The sequence below is a fragment of the Macrobrachium nipponense genome, chromosome 46 (genome assembly GCF_015104395.2).
Source record: "Macrobrachium nipponense isolate FS-2020 chromosome 46, ASM1510439v2, whole genome shotgun sequence".
Lineage (NCBI taxonomy): Eukaryota > Metazoa > Arthropoda > Malacostraca > Decapoda > Palaemonidae > Macrobrachium > Macrobrachium nipponense.
Window position 1 is genome coordinate 29,494,013 of NC_061106.1, and position 19,723 is coordinate 29,513,735.

Consider the following 19,723-nt stretch of genomic DNA (forward strand, 5'->3'; position numbering starts at 1 on the left):
ATTCTACATCTACGTTACTTGGTGTTCGTGATAAGTGCATGATCTCTGTCTTATTCTTGTTGATCCGCATTCCATTAGCTGTTAAGATCGCGTTCCAGTTGTTGACGTTTTCTTGGAGAGATTCTGCGCTGAGGGCTATCATTGCATGGTCATCTGCATACATAAGGTTGATGGTCATATCTGCAGCTTCATCCTCACCTAGTTCCCTCATACATTTATCTTAAGGAACAATATAAAAAGAAGTGGCGAAAGGACGCTGCCCTGTCTTACTCCTGATTTTATTTCAAACCAGTCTTCATTCTCTTGATTTGTTTTTACTCTGGATCTGATGTTTTGATAGGTGTTATAAATTGCTCTTATAAGTTTCTCAGGGATTCCATAGTAAGGGTCTTTTAGGGCATCCCATATTTTCATTCTTGGTACTCTATCAAAAGCCTTTTCTAGATCTATAAAAGCAATATATCTATCCCTGTCCCATTCCCAGCTCTTCTCAAATATCATCTTGAGGGAGAAAATCATATCAGTTGTCCCTCTTCCGGTGGTCGAAAACCGTTTTGCCATTCACCCAGCTTTGGTTCAACATATCCTCTCAATCTAGTTTCAAGTATTCTTTCATATACTTTAAAAGCATGTGACATTAGGGATATTCCTCTATAATTGCTGCAATTTGTCTTGTCACCTTTCTTATAGATTGGGCATATTAGATCTCTTCTCCAGTCTTCAGGTGGCATTTGCCCATTCCAGAGTATGTCGATTAGCTCTAGTAGCCAGATGACTCCATCCTCCCCATGTTTTTAAGGAGCTCTGCAGGTATTGTATCCACTCCAGGGGCCTTACCATTTCTCATCCTCTTGAGAGCATTTTTTAACTCCAGTGTTGTTATGTCAGGTTCTGCATCCCCAACCACATCAAATTCTACATGCTCTTCAAGGTCATTGTTTCCGTTGTTTAGTAGTGTTTCAAAGTGATGTTTCCATCCTAATTCAATTTCTCGGGGTTCGGTTAAAATTGTCCCATCCATAGGGTCTTTGATTACATAAGAGGGTGGTTGGCTTCCCTTTCTATATGTTTTTGGCAGTGCTATATATGAGTTTTCTGGTACCTTGGAGATCATTTCCCAGATCTTCTCCTATTCTTTCCCATGTTTCTCTTTTTGTTTGAGCTTTTATTCTTTCCGTTTCTCTCGACGCTTCTTTATAGTTATTGTGATCTTCCAAATTCAAAGTTTTCATCCATTTTCTGAAGAGTTTCATTTTGTTTGCAACAGCGGCCTTTAGTGTGGGGGTCCACCAAGCAGTTTGTTTTTTCCTCCTACCTCGAACTCTTTTCTTTTGCACTGTATTATTAGCAGCACCCACTACAGCATTCTAAAGTGTCTCCATTTTTCATTTGGGTCATTGCTATCCTGTTGCATTTGTTTAAGCTCTACTTATTTCGTTTTGATATCTAACTAAGCACTCCTCTTCTCTCATATTCTCTAAAATAAATCTTTCTCTCACTTGGCTTTTAATTGGCGTTTGGGTTTTGTCATCTTTAATTTAATTAAGAGAAGCCTGTGATCTGAATCGAATGACACAGAGGGGATGCTTTACATCTCTGACCATATTTTTGTTATTTGTTATTGCCATATCAATCATTGATTTTTCAGTATATGCTCCTAAAGCCGAGTTCCATCAGTACCACGTCCACTTGTGGCTGTCTCTATGATTATAGAAAGAGTTCATAATGGACATCTGGTTTAGTATGCAAAAATTCAATTATGTTTTCTCCTTCTCTATTTCTGTCTCCAATGCTAAATGGTCCTAATATGCTCTCTATGCCTGTCCTGTCTTGCCCAATATGTCCATTCATATCTCCAGTTATTAATGTATTCTCTACATTATGGGACAGAAATCTTTTACTTCTTGTAGATGTCTGTAGAATTCTTCCTTTTCTTCTTGAGGGCGGCCCTGCTGTGGTGCATACACCTGAATTATGCTGGCTTGAAATGTTCCTAACTTTAAGGAAATGCTAATAATCCTATCACATTTGAATTCTAGATGACTAATTTTTCCAGCTAGCTCTTCACTCACAATAAAACCTACTCCGTGTCGTGCGGTTCTTCCACCTTTGTAAAATAATTGGTAATTGTTATGCAATAATTTTGTTCCTTCTCCTGGTAACGGGTTTCACACAGACCCAAAATGTCTATTTTTTCTTTCCTCCATCATCATGATTACCTCCTCCTCCTTACCTATCTCAAAGTACTTAGATTAATTGTTCCTAATCTCAAAGATTTATTTCCCTGTCCATGCTCTAACATTCCGAGTCAGGATGTGCCCGGGCATCCGTTGGATGCAATGGGTCTGTCCTGAAGTAAGTCGTGCGGTTCATGAGCAATTTATAGCAGCTCACCGGCTTGCTAGGCCTGTCGTGAGCCCTCAGAGCTGTTAATTTGTACCATCCATAAGCCTATTGCTTCCTAAAAGGTCACAGAGGTTCCAACATAACCCCCAAGCAGTCTTATGGTAGGTTTAAGCCACTGACAACCTCTGCAAGGTTTACAGCAGCGCTCCTTATCCCAATGTATGCTGGCCTTGGGACCACAGTGGGAAAAATAAATCTGAACTATTTCATAATTAAGGTGAGTTATAAAATTCACAGTGAAACAAAATATCTCTAGAATACTAAACATGAAAATTGGTATGAAGTAATGAAAGCTGATATAGAAACCACTGAAAACCATTACTATTTATGCCAAAAATGGCAACATGCTGTATAGAGTAAACAAACCTAAACCTTTGTAGAGGAATAAAAAGAAAAAAGGCAAAACTTCCTCTACAAAGCTCCTCTATCAACTCAGAGCAAAACTTGAGCAAACTAGGGAAGAATGTAGGCTTGACTAGGATGAATCTTATGAAAAATGAGCTTGCTTAAAAAACTTGAAGAAACTGGTATTCACAGTAGCAGTGATGGGAAGCCCTGCTACTGACTGAAAGGCAAAATGATGCTTAATTGAAATAGCTCAGGCACAACACATTGGAGCAAAGCAAGGAGGGAACAGATGTTTGCAAATGAAAAAATTAGTAGCTTAGCACAATACACGATAGGCAAAAGATCTAAATGTGATCCAGGGAAGCAGAGCAGCACAGCCAACTCAGGACTGACACCTTCTCTTTCTACCATGGAGCTAGAGCTGCACATGCACAGTGGGTCATTTCTCCTTGCAGGTTGTGATTGGAGCTGTTTCACAAGTAAAGCCAGTCTATTTTTAATGGGTATGGGAGAAAAATTGTCGAAAGCAGATTACTGGCTAGCACTATTGAGCATAAATTACAGGACCCCTAAAATCCTAAAATGGTACAGATAAATGTGAAGCTTCCTATAATGAAGTGAGAACAAACATTTTTTAGTATAAAAAGCACAAAAAGATCAGAAAAGTCAAAATTAAGAGCAGCGGCACTGAATTGATGAAAACCACCAAACAAGGACACCGTTACTAATCCAGTCAAGAAAAATCAGTAAGCTGAGAAATATCCTGAAGGGGAAAAAGGATCTTCTTGAATACACTAAATTATCAAAATAATCTGACTGGATGCTAAGTTAGGAAAAGCAAGCTATCTGTTAGCCATCTTCAACAGCTGTCAATAAATGCACAGTGGAAAATACCCCCAAATCCAAGATACTTGTAAACGCAAAAGATAATACCATAAATAATGTTCTTCCTCTGAATAGCAAAAACATTACAAACAGTGATTGCTAGTGCAAAAATCACTTTGCCTGGTAGAGCTGAAAATCAGCTGGATAGTAGAAAATCATGCAATTAGTCCTTTCTAAAAGCAACTGTACTTTAAAATGATTATGAAGAGATGCTGGTTGTTATGGTGTAACATCTCTTTTACCTTTATGGAAGCCTTGTTAGCATATAGATGGAGAGGAGGAGAGGTTATTTTTTGGAAGGACTTCAGGTATCAAGGGTTATTTCTCTTGGTTTTTTATAGGCACTATCTTGGGTAATATCACCACTTTACAAACATGTCCTTAATCACTGAAGTAGGTACATTATGTATACCAGTTTGCTTTCTGAATTTTTCAAACCAGCCTCTGCTGGCCATTAAATTCACTAACAGCAGCACTTGTAGGCATTTTCTTACTGAGATTGGCATGCAACATCTTTCAACACTTTGCTATGTGATCTTTCTAAAATTCTATGGTGTTTCTCACCATTTTTACAGAAGAACTGGCACTTGGAACTTTTTTGGCCCTATGATGGCTTATTTAATAGTTGCACTTTAATAAAAAACACAAAAACAACGAACACAAAAGCATTAAATTCGAGAATATGTATGAAACCAGAGTCAAAATTTCATCAGGAAAAGTCAACAAAAACCAAAGGGTACGAAATCTGAGGTTTAACTGTAAGTGATTTGGTGGTGATGTACATGATGAAATAAGTCGATACTATGAGAAAAGTGTAAAAGTTCGTGGAAACCTTGTTATTAGTGCACTGAAACACTGCTGGGCACTAGGGGATGTAAGGAATGCATCACACACCTACTTCTCTTTTGTTGTTCTCCTTTACAGTAAGGTTGTCTTGATTCTTTTATTGGCTTAAAGATTTATGGGATTAGAGGCTTGGTCAAGTTTAGCAGGCAAGTCTACCCAGAACATGGTGTTTTCACCAATCATTAACCATTAAATTGCTAGTTCAAGAAGTCTGCTATCCAGTTTGTCTACCCTTAACTATGCATTAGGAATAAGTAATGATATGTCTACATGTTTTAAACATAAACCAATTTTGAATGCTTTATTTTCTAAATAGATTGTTTTATATGGAATTACATATGAAATTATCCAGTTGTGTTATAATGTGAATCTACAGTAATCAATAGGAAGGGCCTTATTTGAATTTTATTTTTTTTAATTCTAAAATGTACAAATGTCTTAATGTCTCATTTCACTGAGGCAAGAGAGTACCTCTAAATTAATTATGTATTCTGTATTTTTCCTTATCTTTCTTCTAAAACTGCATGTTCATGAATTTTGTCCCAAGTTGTAAAGGTTCTTTAGAAATCCTCTATATTTTTACAAGTTTTTAATATTTGTCTTTGAAAGCTATATAACATTATTATTATTGTTGCTATTGTTATTTTGAATATTATTTATATTGCTATTCTCTTATGATTTGGTTATAGTCACCATTATTTTTTTATTTTGTTTTTTATTAGTGCTTTTAAATACCATGGCCCTAAGTTCATGGTTACCTTCTGACCATAAACAGTCTTATTCTAAAGAATTCTTACTGGCCCCAGGCTTGGCTTTCAATGGCCGGGACACAACTGGAGGCATGCGATGGGATGGCTGTAGAAACGTCAATGTTCTCCTATGGGAGGGGTCCACCCAATTTGGTCATCTAATTCAGTCCTTCAATTACAACACGAATCAGTGGGTTGCGCAGTAAGTTAGTCTGTTGAGATCACTCCAATAGTCTCACCAGTTTGGTTGTTCCTGGTTGTGGTTGGGTCCCTTTGGAGAAAGACTGGACATCTACCACTTTAATTTAGGGACGATATACTTTTGGAGTTGTCCTCTGAAAGCTCAAAAACTTATATGTTTTCCACTTTTTCTATTTTCCCTACTTTAGTTATGCAAGTATTTGCATTAGTGTAACTAATAGACTCCCCTCAGTAATGTGTGGATACTTCTGTTGATTTCTCTGAGGTTTTTGCTTGGGCATATTGATTGTTTTTGTTAATTATCTGATGCTAACCCTTGAAAATTTCCGCCTTCCCTTTCTCCTGCTTGAAGTGGTCCCTAGGAATTGTAGCAATATCTTGGAAGAAATTGTAGCAATGAATGCTTCTATAGCTTTGCATGCTAATTCTTTTCCTATAATTTCTTAACATTTTAAGTTTCAGTAATTGTTGCTGGTAATGAGATCTAGTTTTTCAACATTTTAAGTTTCAATAATTGTTGCTGGTAATAAAATCTAGTTGTTGATTTCCTTTTCCCCGTATAATCCCATTTACAGAGTTGTGAAAGGAGGCTTGTTTTCTCTGTGGAAATGATTTTTGAGCTATGTGAATTTTTAGCGTTGTCACAGGAAGATGTACAGTTGAGTGGAAATGGTTTTGAAGTGACATGCCATGCTGTTGATCAGTACTTTGGTAACTCCTTGTTTGCTAGATTTTTCATGTTATTTTTATGACTGCCATCATTTTATGCTTATACAAATCCTTGTTTTACATAAGAATTAACTGAACTAGGATTTTATAAAAGGTAAAGAATTCGAAACTACATTTTTGTGCTCAGCAGAACTTGTGGTAATTGTGTAAAACTTTTATATAACTTTCTTTCTTCAGGTTTAGTATACATTTTTTGCTCTCTACTTCTAGTTTACATGGTTACGTAGGGTTAGATTGATTTTATCTGACACATTCCAGGAATATATTTTCATGTATCCTGAAATTCCACTGCTGTTTAAACAATACATACTGGCAAATCTTGTTTTTATCTGTTCCTTTTTAATGAAAGGAAACTGCTGTACTCTAGGTTACTGATGTGTCGGTCTACATCAAGTATTGTGAGTAGCTATTGTGTAATGGCAATGAAAATTTATACGTATGATCATTGCTGAAAATTGAATTAGGTATAAATTCCCTGGTTGTTTGGTGACTGACATGTCATCTTTACAAGGAGCTGATTGCCATTGAAGATATTTTAAACTAGAAAGCATCACAGAATATAGTTGTGAATCTTTTGATAATGGATTTTGTCCATGTATTAGACAAACCAAATTTTGATCAAAACTATTTAGGGCTAATATTTTCATTCATGATTAATGAGTTATTTATCACAATTTCTAAGAAAGGAGTAAAATAACATTATCATTGATTGAAATGGTCAATCTTAAACCATGCATGGATGACCCGAAGACAGTTGAAGTCTGATACCTTGTAAGCTCATGCTTCTTTCTCCCTGGCAAACTCACATTTTGACACTAAGTCCTCAATGGTCATTAGCTCAGTGCAGCTCAATAACAGCGTCTTTGATCCACTTCTTGAACCTGACCAACTATGACTATGTACTTTACTGTCATAGCAGACTATCATAGTAGACTATCTAAGATGGAAATTCTGCAAAGATGGGAACACAATCTGACCATATCTTTCTCCTTGTGGTGCGCGTTGTAGAAAAGTGGACTTATGCCATGTGTCAGTTATGAAGTCAGTAATCATTAGCCAAATATGCCAGCCAACTTTTAATTCATATCCTGAAATTTGGTGAATAGGAGCCTCTCCAAATCTCCAAGATAGGAACATGCATCTTGCTAATCCTCTTGACAGCAAAAGAAGACACATTCCAACATTCAGCAAGTCCTATTGTAGGATTATTATGATTATTTCTTTTGTCACACAAGCAGATTTACTTAAAATGATTAAGATACAATTTTTAGATTATGAGCTGGTGGAAAATTGAAATGCAAATTTTAACGTAAGCTTGGAACAAGGAAATATGCTACTGGAGGTTAATCAAGAGTTTAGTAGATCAAATTTGCATGTAAACAGATAGTTATTTTCTTACAAAAGAAACATTAAGATTGGGATTTCAAATTTTTGCACAAACTAAATATATTGTATGGTGAATTGCCTTTACAACCCAAAAGAATTTTATTTATTGATATAAATTGTGGGATATGTATGAGTTGGCAAAGGATCCAGTCATAGGTTTACTTACAGTTAGTAATCATGATCTTATTCTGTCAGGTTAGCCCTAAGTTAGCTGTCAGTTGTGCTGTCCTAGGATGCCATAAGACTACCTGTTTTATTTTTACATGAAAAGGGGGTGTTGTCATTTAGTAGCATTTGGTAAAATGTATGAAAGTACATTGAGAATTAAAGGGTATTTGGTAGCATGGATGAAAGTATTTACATTAAGAAATAAAAGGGTACTTTTGAGTGGACAATTAAATACTTAAAGGCTTAAGTAGTACTGTGAGGTCTGATAATTTGCCACAAAAATAATTGGAGCCTCTCCCCCACCTTACTTCCTGGGTGAGCACTGCCTTTCTTATTTTTCCACTTGACTTGTAATTGAAGTGATGCTTCCACAATCTCTCTTGCAATCTCCTCTTGTATTCTTGCCCAAAAATGGTGTGCCTTTGTATAAAAAAAAAAACCTGTTACAGGACTCAGGATTTAGAAATTCCAAATTTTTATGTCATGCAACTCTTCTGATCACAGCACCACAATGTTGTGATTGGCATTTATATATTTATGGCATCTTGAATTTTTCTATCTATTTGCTGGACTGTGCATTTGACCAAGACTAACTTATTTGTCTGAAAATATTTCCTTTATTTTCCTTGTAGGAGCTTTTATGATACCTAGATTCTAGCCTTTTGAAAATCTGTCACTGAAGTGTTAATTGAAGGATTTGGTATAGTTTTTTTTATTAAAAAAAAAAAAAAACACCTAAAACTTGATTTGTCTGTGCTTGCTTACCTAAAACCAAGGCATTGTGGCAGCTCCCAAATACCCCGTGAGCAAGTACAGATGCCAATAGTCCCTGGATCACACAGTATTTTTTATTAATTTTACTGGATTTCCAGCTAGCACTAGATTATCATAATGTTAAGACTGAAGGTTGGTTAGTTATGAAAAATACAAATTGATTAAAAATTTATCATTTTGTCTATGCTTGCTCTCTTTATCTTCTAACGAGAGTGTGTGTTAACCAAACCCTCTTGGAACTTTTGTTTGTTTTGGCCTTCTAAGGTAAAAGAAGATCTTGTAAGAACTCATGATATAATGAGAAAATATAATTAGTTTTGTAGATAGGGATTTTCTCTTGTGACATTAGTGTCATAAGTCTTTTTCATGAAACAGTCTTTTAATGTCAGTGTAATTAATCTGATGGCTTGTTTTGCTTTCACCCTACAAAGTCCAAAAAGTATACAAGTTTCTGAAGAAAAGAATGGTTTTTGAACCTGACTGTCATCTCTTGTTGGTTCCTTGAGGAGCTGACAGATATACTGCTGAAGTTGTTTTTTCTGGGGCACATACGCTGATGCCGAGAAGGAGAAGGAACCATAATACCAGCCAAACACACACACACACACAAAACAGAAGCGAAACGGGCAATGAACCGGGAAAAGGGCAAGAGAGGTTAACACGACTCTCGCCCAGGCGGTCAAAAGAAAGACTGATGCGCGATCATAGGTGCATTGTCTTGGACCATCCTTCACCCAATCTACGCATGCGTTACCAGATATCACAAGATTCCTTGCTTTCATGTGTTTTTTAACTAGATCCAGCGAGATGCTAGAAATTAGTGCCTCAGTGGTGTGGTTGGTATAGTGTTGGCGTCCCACCTCAGTGGTCGCGAGTTCGATTCTTGGCCATTCCATTGAGGAATGAGACGTGTATTTCTGGTGATAGAAGTTCACTCTCGACGTGGTTCGGAAGTGTAGACAGTCATACTTTGCCTCAACTTGTGTTGAACTGCTGAAGGGTTTCTCTTAAATAATAAAAATGGGTTAAAGCTCGGAAGTAGAATACTAATAGGAAAAACTAAATGTCGCTTGCTTCAAGTTTACTCAAGTTTACATTGGTCAGCAGCAACTTTGGAATCATTATTGATTGTTTATAGGTTGCTTTAGCATAATTTTATTGTGAGGAGTTTTGGGTATGCTTTACATTAGTGTGAAGGAAAATGTTTATTTTTAATTAATAAAAAAAGGCATTACAAATCTTGAATTTATTGAAAGATTTTTGTAATTCTGTGTGAAAGCTTTTAATACATAATGGCATTACATACTTATATTATACATTTGTAGGGGATACAGAACATTTTGAAGGCAATTGATCAAAAAAAAATTTATACTGATGTTGCTTGATGCAAGTTATACTAGTACAGTACAAGAATTTTGTGTAAATTTGTTGATTTGAAAAATGAAAGTTGACCCATTGAATAAAGTTAATGTCAAGAATTTTATGTAGGCAATTGAAGAAATAGTGTGTGTACTTCATGCCTTTATTGGAAGTTTCTCTGTGTAGAATAGATTTTTGTGAAATGTGGAGGCAGCATAAAATAATTTTACTATCTGAGGAGTCTGTTGAAGTCATTACGTATCACTAAATTTTTCTAAAAACTGTTAAGAAGGTATTTTGCTTTCAAGTTGAATGTGGTACTTTCAGAAATTGAGTGAGTTTGAAGGAAAATGAAATAAGAAATAGAGGGTGTTTGGAATATCATAGAAGTTTGATGTTCCAAAAGTATAGGACTTTGAATTTCTAATCAAAGAATATAGATTTTAAATTGAATTGAATTAGGTTGTAAGAAAAAAAAAAAAGCTTATGAGAAATTGAGGTTACGAAGAGCATGCGGGGAAAGACAGCATTAATATTTCTAGTTCCAAGACTTGAGCTTTAAAGGGAGAGTTAATGTGAAATGTTACAAGGTCTTAGACTTAGTACCTACTGCAGTGAAAGAATTGACTGCTGTTAAGAATAACAAGAAATACGACTGATATTTGGAAGCACTGGCTGGGTCATAAGTATGTCATTCTTATTAAGGAAAATGTTTGTGTACAGAGCAAAAAATTTATATCGTTGTCTTGCTTGTGAGTCAAGTGCACCCTCTCGCCTCAATTTGCTTGAAGGTAAGAACTTCACTTTCTCTTGTAGTCTAGGTATGGCTAGAGTGAGTGGGCTGGGGAGGTGAATTGTCATGTATAAATGATTGGTTTATCTAAATAAAAAGAAATAAAGTGCAGGCTACAATAAAAAAAAACTGCCTTGGAAAAGGAGAGTGAAGCAAAACTCTGTTCTCCAAGGCAGTAAAAGAAAAGACTGGCATGTTGTGGGGTCTGAGCTTGGTTGATGACCAAATATCCACTGCGTATATGCATGAGTTGCCAGATGTCACAGATGCCTTGTTTTACAATCTGATTTTAACCGGTTTCCAGCCCGCCCTAGAAGAATTATCCTATTGTGAAGACTGAAGGTTTGTTAGCTATGAAAAATACAAATTAATTTTTAAAAATTTGTCATATTGCATAAATACCTGATTGGCAAGGTGCAGCAGTTGCTAGATCATGTCAGTTCCCTCCCCTTATTTTGGGGAAAAATAAAGAAGCTTACAGTTATTCTTCAGTTAACCCTTAATGGACAGATACCTTCATACCAGGTTTTGGGTGGTGGACGGATTAACTCAAGGTGAGCATCAGTATTACGTGCCACTGATTTTGGCAAAATCAGACAGGAAAGAGGTTCTATTACTTCCATAGCCCATAAATTCACTAACGGCAACTTTTAGATTGGCTGAGATCAACAAAGTAGGTGGCTCATGAGTTAGTTGTGATCTGGACTTCAAGGAGACATGTTGTGTTCCTCTTATTCCCATGACATCTTTTTATTTATCTTTTATGTTAGTATGTCAATTTACTAATAGTAATTTGGAAAAGAAAAGTTCAAAGAGATATTAGAAAAAACATGTATAAATAAATTATTTATTAAAAAAACATGTAACTTGGCAAAATTTATAATGATTGGCTTATAAAAGAGGCCCCACAACGGGTTGTAAAGTCTGTTTCAACTTTTTGTGGGAAGTAGGGAGAATTTTTTAGATTTTTTTTTCTTACACCATGTGCATTTGCTTATCCTCCTCTTCCCATTGACGTGTTTTTTCTTAAATTTGTCGACATCAAAGTTTCCCCAGCCTGGGGTGCTGCATATGTTGTTTTTAGCCTGGCTCATAAGGGTTAATTTTGCTAATAGCAGTTCCAAGTGATGTAAAGTCCTAGCCAATGCCTGAATTCCCTATGAAAAATGTACAGTAATTTATAAAAGCTTGTAGAATCTAGACATAAGATGTTTACAATAATATTGTTTACAATAAATGTTGATTAAACCTGGAACATCAAAAAAAGATGACACTTTCACAATCAAAATGGCTCCCATAAGAATTTTCCAAAGAAGTATTCATGATCAAGTAACTTCATTGTTATGCAAACAATCCATGTATGTAAAGGTAAAGTTTATGCATGATAAATGCTGTGTACAAGTAGCAATGACCAGACTAACCACAGAAGATGGATGATCGTTCACAATGCCGGTACCACTGCACCAAGTTACTACTTTTATTCTGTGTATGTAAAGAACAAGTCTAGTCAACGGACTTTTGGGGGAGATGTTCAATTCTGAGTACAGGATACAGTAACACCCTTGCACTGAGACTAAAACTGGAACTGGAATTATTTTACAGACAAGTCATTCTCTCTCTCTCTCTCTCTCTCTCTCTCTCTCTCTCTCTCTCTCTCTCTCTCTCTCTCTCTCTCTCTCTCTCTCTCTCTCTCTCTTACTATTTCTATTTCTTTCACACGTGTTAGGCCTAAACTGTCCAAATGACTGTACTATGTTGGTTTTTATGAACCTGTTCAAACTTTGACAGATTTTTTTTTACTAAAAATGTGAACTTTAAGCAAAAAAATTAATTTTTGTAAGTCAGTGATATTTGTTAAGAGGAAACACACTATCCTTGTGAAGGTTATTCCAAGGTGTTCATTCCATATTTCAGTTCTGTAAAGTGATTTATATAAGGTGATTAGGTTTTTATTATATTTTTTTAAAGGACACAAAACCAAAGAGTTGCAGATTGGATTTTATGGGTAAAATTACCTCAAAACTGGCAGACCCCTTTGAAGATCAAATCAACTATAAGTGTAAGAAAAAAGATTTGCTGACAGCAAGGTTCTTGCCTACATAGGACCAGAGGTCTGATGGCATGCATCTTATGATCATTATCTAGGAATGTTGTGTCAAGAACTCACAAATGAGTCTGTTATGAATGGTGGGATTGTACCACAAACTGCTTTTTTTTTTTGTCAGTCGTTAAATTTAGTATAGCCTGTTTTGGATATTATGCTTTCAAGTCTTGTTTTATACCAACAATGTGAATATTTTGTCTTCCAAAGTAGCTTATAATGCTATTTTTAAACTTTTCAGGTCACATTTTATGTTGAAAAAAATTATCTTTTGATTTTTTTTTTTTTTTTTATTATCATTCATTGGTGAAGATGATACACTAAAAATGGTGTAGCACTTCCCCATAGAAAGTTTCTATTATTTGCCTAAATGAGAATTTTTTTCTATGTTGGACTTACAGATTGACATTTTTTGTTAGAATACCGAAGTGATACATTGTAGTTGTGGTATGGTAAATTTGCCTCTCTTGTATTGCATTTTTAGCCCTAGGAAATTTTATTTATGGTAGCATGATTTGGCAGAGCTGTCATTGAAGAGGCCCAGTGAGATAAAGTACAGTAGTGCTGAAGCTTTATATAGGGTTATTTAGTCAGTATAAGTTTATCCCTGTGGTTTTCTTAGAAGTTTTTCATTCCCTTTAAATGACAGCTTTAGCTCATATTGCTTGTGAGTCCTGTTTGTAATTTTCCCCTCTGGGCCAAGTAACTCGATTCCCTCCCATTCAATCCTCTAGGCCTCTCGTATTCTGGTAAGGATGCAAACGGAAACTGCCTTTGGAACGGCTGTGCCAATGTCAAGATTGGAACATATGAAGGCGCCACAACTTTTGGCCACATGATTGCTTCTTTCAACACTAATACAAACGCTTGGGTAGCACAGTAAGTAGGTGCTTATGCTCCAGCTTCCTTGTTTTACGTCTTACCACTTTTGTATGCTTTTAAAAGTCAATTGTAGCTACATTGCACTACAGTCAGTCCCTGGTTATCAGTGATCCGGTTTTATGGCGCTTGTCTGGTGCTGGTAATCGCCAACAGTGATTTTCAGTACGGAAATGTGCTGATTGCCAGTTATCGGTGTTGGTAATAGCGTATTGGTGCTGCCTAACAGAGGCACCATTAGCCAGTTATTGACACCAAAATCTGGTTATCAGCAATTTTCACCTGTCTTCAAGCCGTCAGACCGTAACTCCCGCCAATAACCAGGGAATGCCTGTACGTATATTGTTTTATCTATTTGTTTGCTATTGGTAGTTCTGAGTTTTGAGAGCTTAGTATTGTATGGAAATTTTTATTTAAGGTTTTAGATGTAAATTTTTAAATACCAGTACCCTGTATCCTGCAACTTAATTCGTTTGATGTGTAAGTTTTTGTTTTGTTAAGTGTATTTTCTTTTTTTGTGGCTAAAAGTGATAAATCAGTGTCAGTGCATATACATTACATATTGTAAACCATATGTATAACTTTCAAAATATTAATTGAAATTTAAATCTTAGTTAAAATTGTAGTTTTAACAATTGTTACACAAGCATAAAAATTTTTTTCATGTGTGAAGACTAAATTTACTAGATCAACATGCATTTTATTAAAAGATATTTGTAAACTTTCATGAATTAGAGGACTTTTAGTGTCCATAAAAACTCAGAATTATTGATAATACGGAATTGTACAGTAAACCTTGAAAGATCTGTAGATTAGATTTATGGGTAGGAGCTCTTTTCTCTGAATTTTTGTAAAGCTTAACTGGCCTACTGTGGTCTACTAACATACGATGCAAGTCTATAACAAAACATTTATTACTTTGTTATTTCTTAGTAAAGTTATCAATAATGACAAAATGGATATAAAATAAGTAAAATTTTAGTTATGAAAGCGCTCTAAAGCTTGTAATATAATCATTAGGTAAAATATTTTTTGCTTGATTTTTAAAAGGATGGTTGGGGAAGCATCTAAGACAGTCTTAAGACCAAATACTTGTTTTGGTTGGTTATCGTTCTGTGAAGTTACTAATAATGAGATGAATGTAAAAGTAATGCAGTAGATGTTCATTCAAATCTCATGAAAAAAATCTTAGTTTACATAAAACATAGAGAAAATTTGATGTTAATAAGAGAGATGTAAAGCTTATGGTATTGAGCGAATCATTTTGTATCAATATCTGGGCTCATCTCTTAAATTTTCTTTGAACAGGTACAAAGATATAGTATTGCTGAATGTTAACAAGGTTTTTAGCTTGTCAGCTAACTATTTTTACCAATTACCTGTACTCAAGCTTTATGCATTATGCAACTGTAGTACCAGTTGTTATGTCATGTTATGTTAAGTTTCAAAGTTAATATTGAAGCGTTATTAAAATTTTAGTTGTCTTTGGCTTCTAAATAACAAAAAGAAGTGTCCAGTTCTTCATTATATCTGGAACTTTGAGGGTATATTATTGTATTGCATACTTAGGAGTTTTGGTGTAGGTTAATTATGAAGAAGTCCTTAATCCAAACAAAGTATCTGGTTGTTTATATCTCTGATGCTGTCTTGTAGTAGTTTATAGATAGTAGTGTCATTGTCATTTACCTTTTGCAATAATTCATAATCAGGGTTTTTTTCTTTTATGACATGAAACTTTGTGGTGGCTTACTCAGTTTAGAGGTTACAACTTACAGACAGTACTACCCTTTGGGCCAGAGGTGCATTGCTCTCTGCCTTTTATGTTTATTCATTTCATGGTCTCCTTGGCCATATTACATGTCTTATTATTCCTACAAACAATCTCAGTTAATAATTGTTTGATATATGATAAACATACAAGTATTTAATAATTATTTTATTTATGATAAGCATACAAGTATACTAGATGAAAGTTACCTTGTATCATTCCTCAAATAAACTACTGTTACATCTCTTGTGATATATGAAATTAGATTATACAAATGAGATTTTACACAGTTAAAAACTTGAATTACCAATGTGGCCACGTGCATGTGTTACACCATGAATCTAGTATTCTTTGTCTGCTGTTCCCCCAGCCCTGCTTCATGTTCTGAAGTCTGTCAGGTACGCTGTAGCATGCCAAACAAAAACAATCTTTTGTAAAGAGAGAAAATTAATTTCTAGATTTGATAGAGAGAGAGAGAGAGAGCCTGTTTCTGGGGTGGCCAAGGTGCACTATAAAATGAATCCTCTATTTCTCCTGAGCTACAAAGAGAAGAAAAAATTTACTAATGCATGAAATTTGTGGTTAGAAGATATGAACACAAAACCTGCTCAGTAATGTGTTGTTATAGAAAGCTGAGTCGTCACAGAATTCAGGAAGAATCCCCCCTGGAATAAATAAAGCCAAACCATGTACTGTGAGTAATGGATGTCTAAGCGGATACCTTTACTGTCATAATATTAAAAAGACTATTGAGACATTCTTCGACTCAAAAGGTTCACCTGGAGCATTTGCTCTTCAGTTCACATTAAAAAAACTGGCAAAGTAAAGATAAAGATGGTTAGGTAGAATGGAGATTGAAAGTAGTCGTTCAACCCTTGGGCCCATGCATAATTCACATTCAAAATATAAATGGATGTGTATAGAGAGGTTTTTTGTTATTCATTTGGTAAATAATTTGAAAGTGTTATTGTTTGATATTCCCTTTGTTATTGATTTTTCACAACACATGCAACTCAAAATTTTTGTAATAAAATGACCAAGAATAGCATCAATGGATGGTTACATATTCACTAAAGTTAGAATTTTAGGTAAAACTTGTTAGTAGACAAATAACAGGACTTTTGATATTAGTAATGCATAGCAGTAGTACATGAAATTAATATGAAGAATTTTTTAGACTCATTAATCTTTACTGTTGTTGTCTCCACATAAAATGTCATTGGCACAGAATTAAATATTTTTGAATACAAGAACTTATTTTGTGCTTATTTTGTTTGTATTCATCAGGGATGTACTGCCTTATATGTTGAACTGTTTTCTCTGCAGTTTTTCTTCGTGCACTGTTTTAAGTGCTCCCAGATTGGAAATGTTTTGTCCTTGGTTTGGTTTTCATTATTTCCTTGAAGTCAATGAACAGACTTCTCACTTGATAGTGAAAATTTTCTGAAATGGTAATTTTCAAAGGTTTCCTTTACTGAACTAATTCAAGTAGTGGTGGTGCTTAGTGTAAATGAGTAAATATTGATAAGAACAAATTTATTTGTAGTTGTATTGTGATTATATTTATTGCATGCAAAAAGTTAGGTGTTTTATTCCTCTGTAGACATTCACAGTTATTGAGAACACTTTTTTTTTTTTTTTTTTTTTTTTTTTTTTTTTTTTTTTTTTTTTTTTTTTTTTTTTTTTTTTTTTTTTTTTTCATGAAGGTCATATTTTCCTCTTAATAAGTAGTGTATTTTTGTTTAACAGTATGGTAGATGAAACCTTAGGTCTGTATAAAAGGGAAGTTCTGGCATATCATTATCAAAATAAAAAGGGACTAAAATCATGCAAGAAATAGCCTATGGAGTTTCAGTGTAAATGAGATGGTCATCTAAAGATTAGGTGTGGTTAAAAAAAATATGAGCTACCATTAAGGTATTTGAGACATTAAACAAACATCTTGTTGTTAAAAAAAAAAAAAAAACGAGCTACCATTAAGGTATTTGAGGCATTAAACAAACATCTTACTTGATCATATGTTCGCTTTTGTAATGTTGCAATGATCTTTGCTAGCTTATAGTATCAGGTATTTCAGGATTAAGAAGACATTTTTCACAAGTAAATAAAAGGTGTAGATAGTGCGTTTTTTTATGACATCTTGTGCCACATGTAACTCATTAGGTATCATTTCACCTTGAAACCAAGCAGTGCGTGCAGTTCTTTTATATCTCCTGGAAATAAGGCCCTTCTCTAGTGAGATGAAACACAAAGAACCTTTTTCTTTCATCCTGCCTTCACTTCATACATGCTAAGTACTTAATTTCTTACTTTGATATGCATTAGATTTATTTCTAATGATAATTTATACTGCTTGTTATCCTCTTGGAATAATTGATCTTAGGTTTTAACATTATGAGGTACAATTTCAAATGACTGTTCAGTGAGTAAGGTATTATCAACTAGAGATGAATCATCTGGGGACCAGTTTAGAAAAGACTTGATTTACAGTAAAGTTAATGCTTCCTCTTCTGATGAAAGTTGAATGGTATTATACTGTCAAACTTGAATGTAGTGATAATATCATAATATTTTGACTACCAAGTTTAATACATCTGTTCATCTTGGAGAAACTTGAAGCTTTTGCTCAATTTTGGGAGAATGCTCATCCAGAGCCAGGACTTGACTTGAATGTGTCTTTGCTCACATCATACGATGGATATAATCTCACATCATTGGTGGTGGTGGTACCATTAGTTGCCCACATATTTAGTTGATGGGAGGCATATGTTTTATGGTTGCAGTCTTTTCCACCTATGCACTTTTGTACTACAGTCCGACAGATCTAAACTGATAGATTGTTTACTTCCTTGAGAAAAACCCTGTTGCCAGTTCTCTCTTAACCTTTAAATCGTCCCCTTCGTAAGTCCTCAGCCATCTCCCAACGAGGCAATATTTAGGACAGTACCTAATGAAACTGACTGTATAAATCCTAATCCGTAAACTCGATCCGTATTCTATTTGGTTATTACTTTTGAAACTATTTTTATATTTGTTATGACTTATACCCTTATATTTTGCTTATTATATTACATATTTTATATAATGATGTTTTTCATTAAAAGTAATAAAAATCGGCAATTGCCATTCAGTATGTATGTCTTATGATATTTTCTTATAATCTTGCCAGTAGATTACTTCTATTCTTTTTTATTATTTGAATTTTCCGTCTGCCATACTATCCATTCCCTAAACAAGTTTGTAATATTTTGGGTTTCATTGCTCTTTATCATTACGTTATGAATTACTTGAATTTTATTTCCTTTTTCACTCACGGTCTAATGCGTGTAACAATTTTTACTTTTTATAAGGTTGTTGCACATGAACTTATCATTGGGAGAAAAAAAATTAATTACAATAATTATCGCAAGAATTGTAATAATATGATTCTATACAAAATGTACATTACAAAGAATCTTCGTCGTCAGATGATCTTACTTTAATAACAGCTATCCTTTGCAGCATCGCCTGTATGCAAGTTTTCGGAATGCTTAACTGCATTTGCCCGTTTCACAGCATGCTTTCTGTAGGAATAAATTAATTTTCCTACTAACTATTGTTAAAGCAAGAAGCCATTCTTTTTGGCGCTAGAATTCTCAGCTAGACTGGGCGGTGGGGCTTATACAAAGGGTAGCTTAAGAGATAATTCCTTTAAACTTCATGGTTTAATAGGCTTGGCCCACCTGCATATCGCCTGTCAAAGGTAACAGGAAAAGTGGCAATGTTTTTTGAAACAGCTGTCACATTTATAAATGCGATTTCTCATTTTATTTACAAATAAAATTATTATCACAATATGTGAATGCTCAAGTCCAGCAAAACATGCTAAAAACTTTAAACTACTGATTTATTGATTCATGTGTTATAAAGTAAGGTATTTAAAACTGGATACTGGTAAATGTGGCAACAGGGTTTTTACCCAAAGACGAAAACAATATATCAGTTTAGATCTGTCGAACTATAGTCTTTACACCCATCACGTAGTAGAGCAGCTGAACATGACTGATCAGAGTTTTCTAAAAAGATTTTCTGCTCAGTGGTAGTCAGTCACATTTTCTTATAAGGCCATTACCACTGATATGAAGAACATAGCATTTTGACTTTATATATATCATAAAATTCATAATAATGCATGGGTTAATGTCAAATATAGGTTGTGTTGTTGCAGCAGTGTCCTTGGTCATTAACCACTTCCAATAGTGACCCAGTTGTATGATATCCAAAATTTTCATGCTGAATTATAATTGTGATTTCATTATCAGTGGCCCATGTTATTGCATCTCCTTGAACAC

General features: G+C 34.7%; 1 protein-coding gene across 2 annotated transcripts in view; it reads left to right on the plus strand.

Moving 5' to 3' along the window:
* The window catches only part of LOC135214851 (lysophospholipid acyltransferase 5-like), a 118,982-nt gene that overhangs the window by 69,169 nt on the left and 30,090 nt on the right, over positions 1-19,723 (plus strand). The window contains exon 8 of one of the 2 annotated variants that reach the window (XM_064249267.1): positions 5,292-5,436. In XM_064249267.1, the coding sequence (XP_064105337.1) occupies positions 5,292-5,436 (145 nt within the window). Of the gene's footprint in view, positions 1-5,291; positions 5,437-13,479; positions 13,625-19,723 lie in introns of both variants that reach the window. The other variant, XM_064249266.1, reaches the window with a different exon arrangement.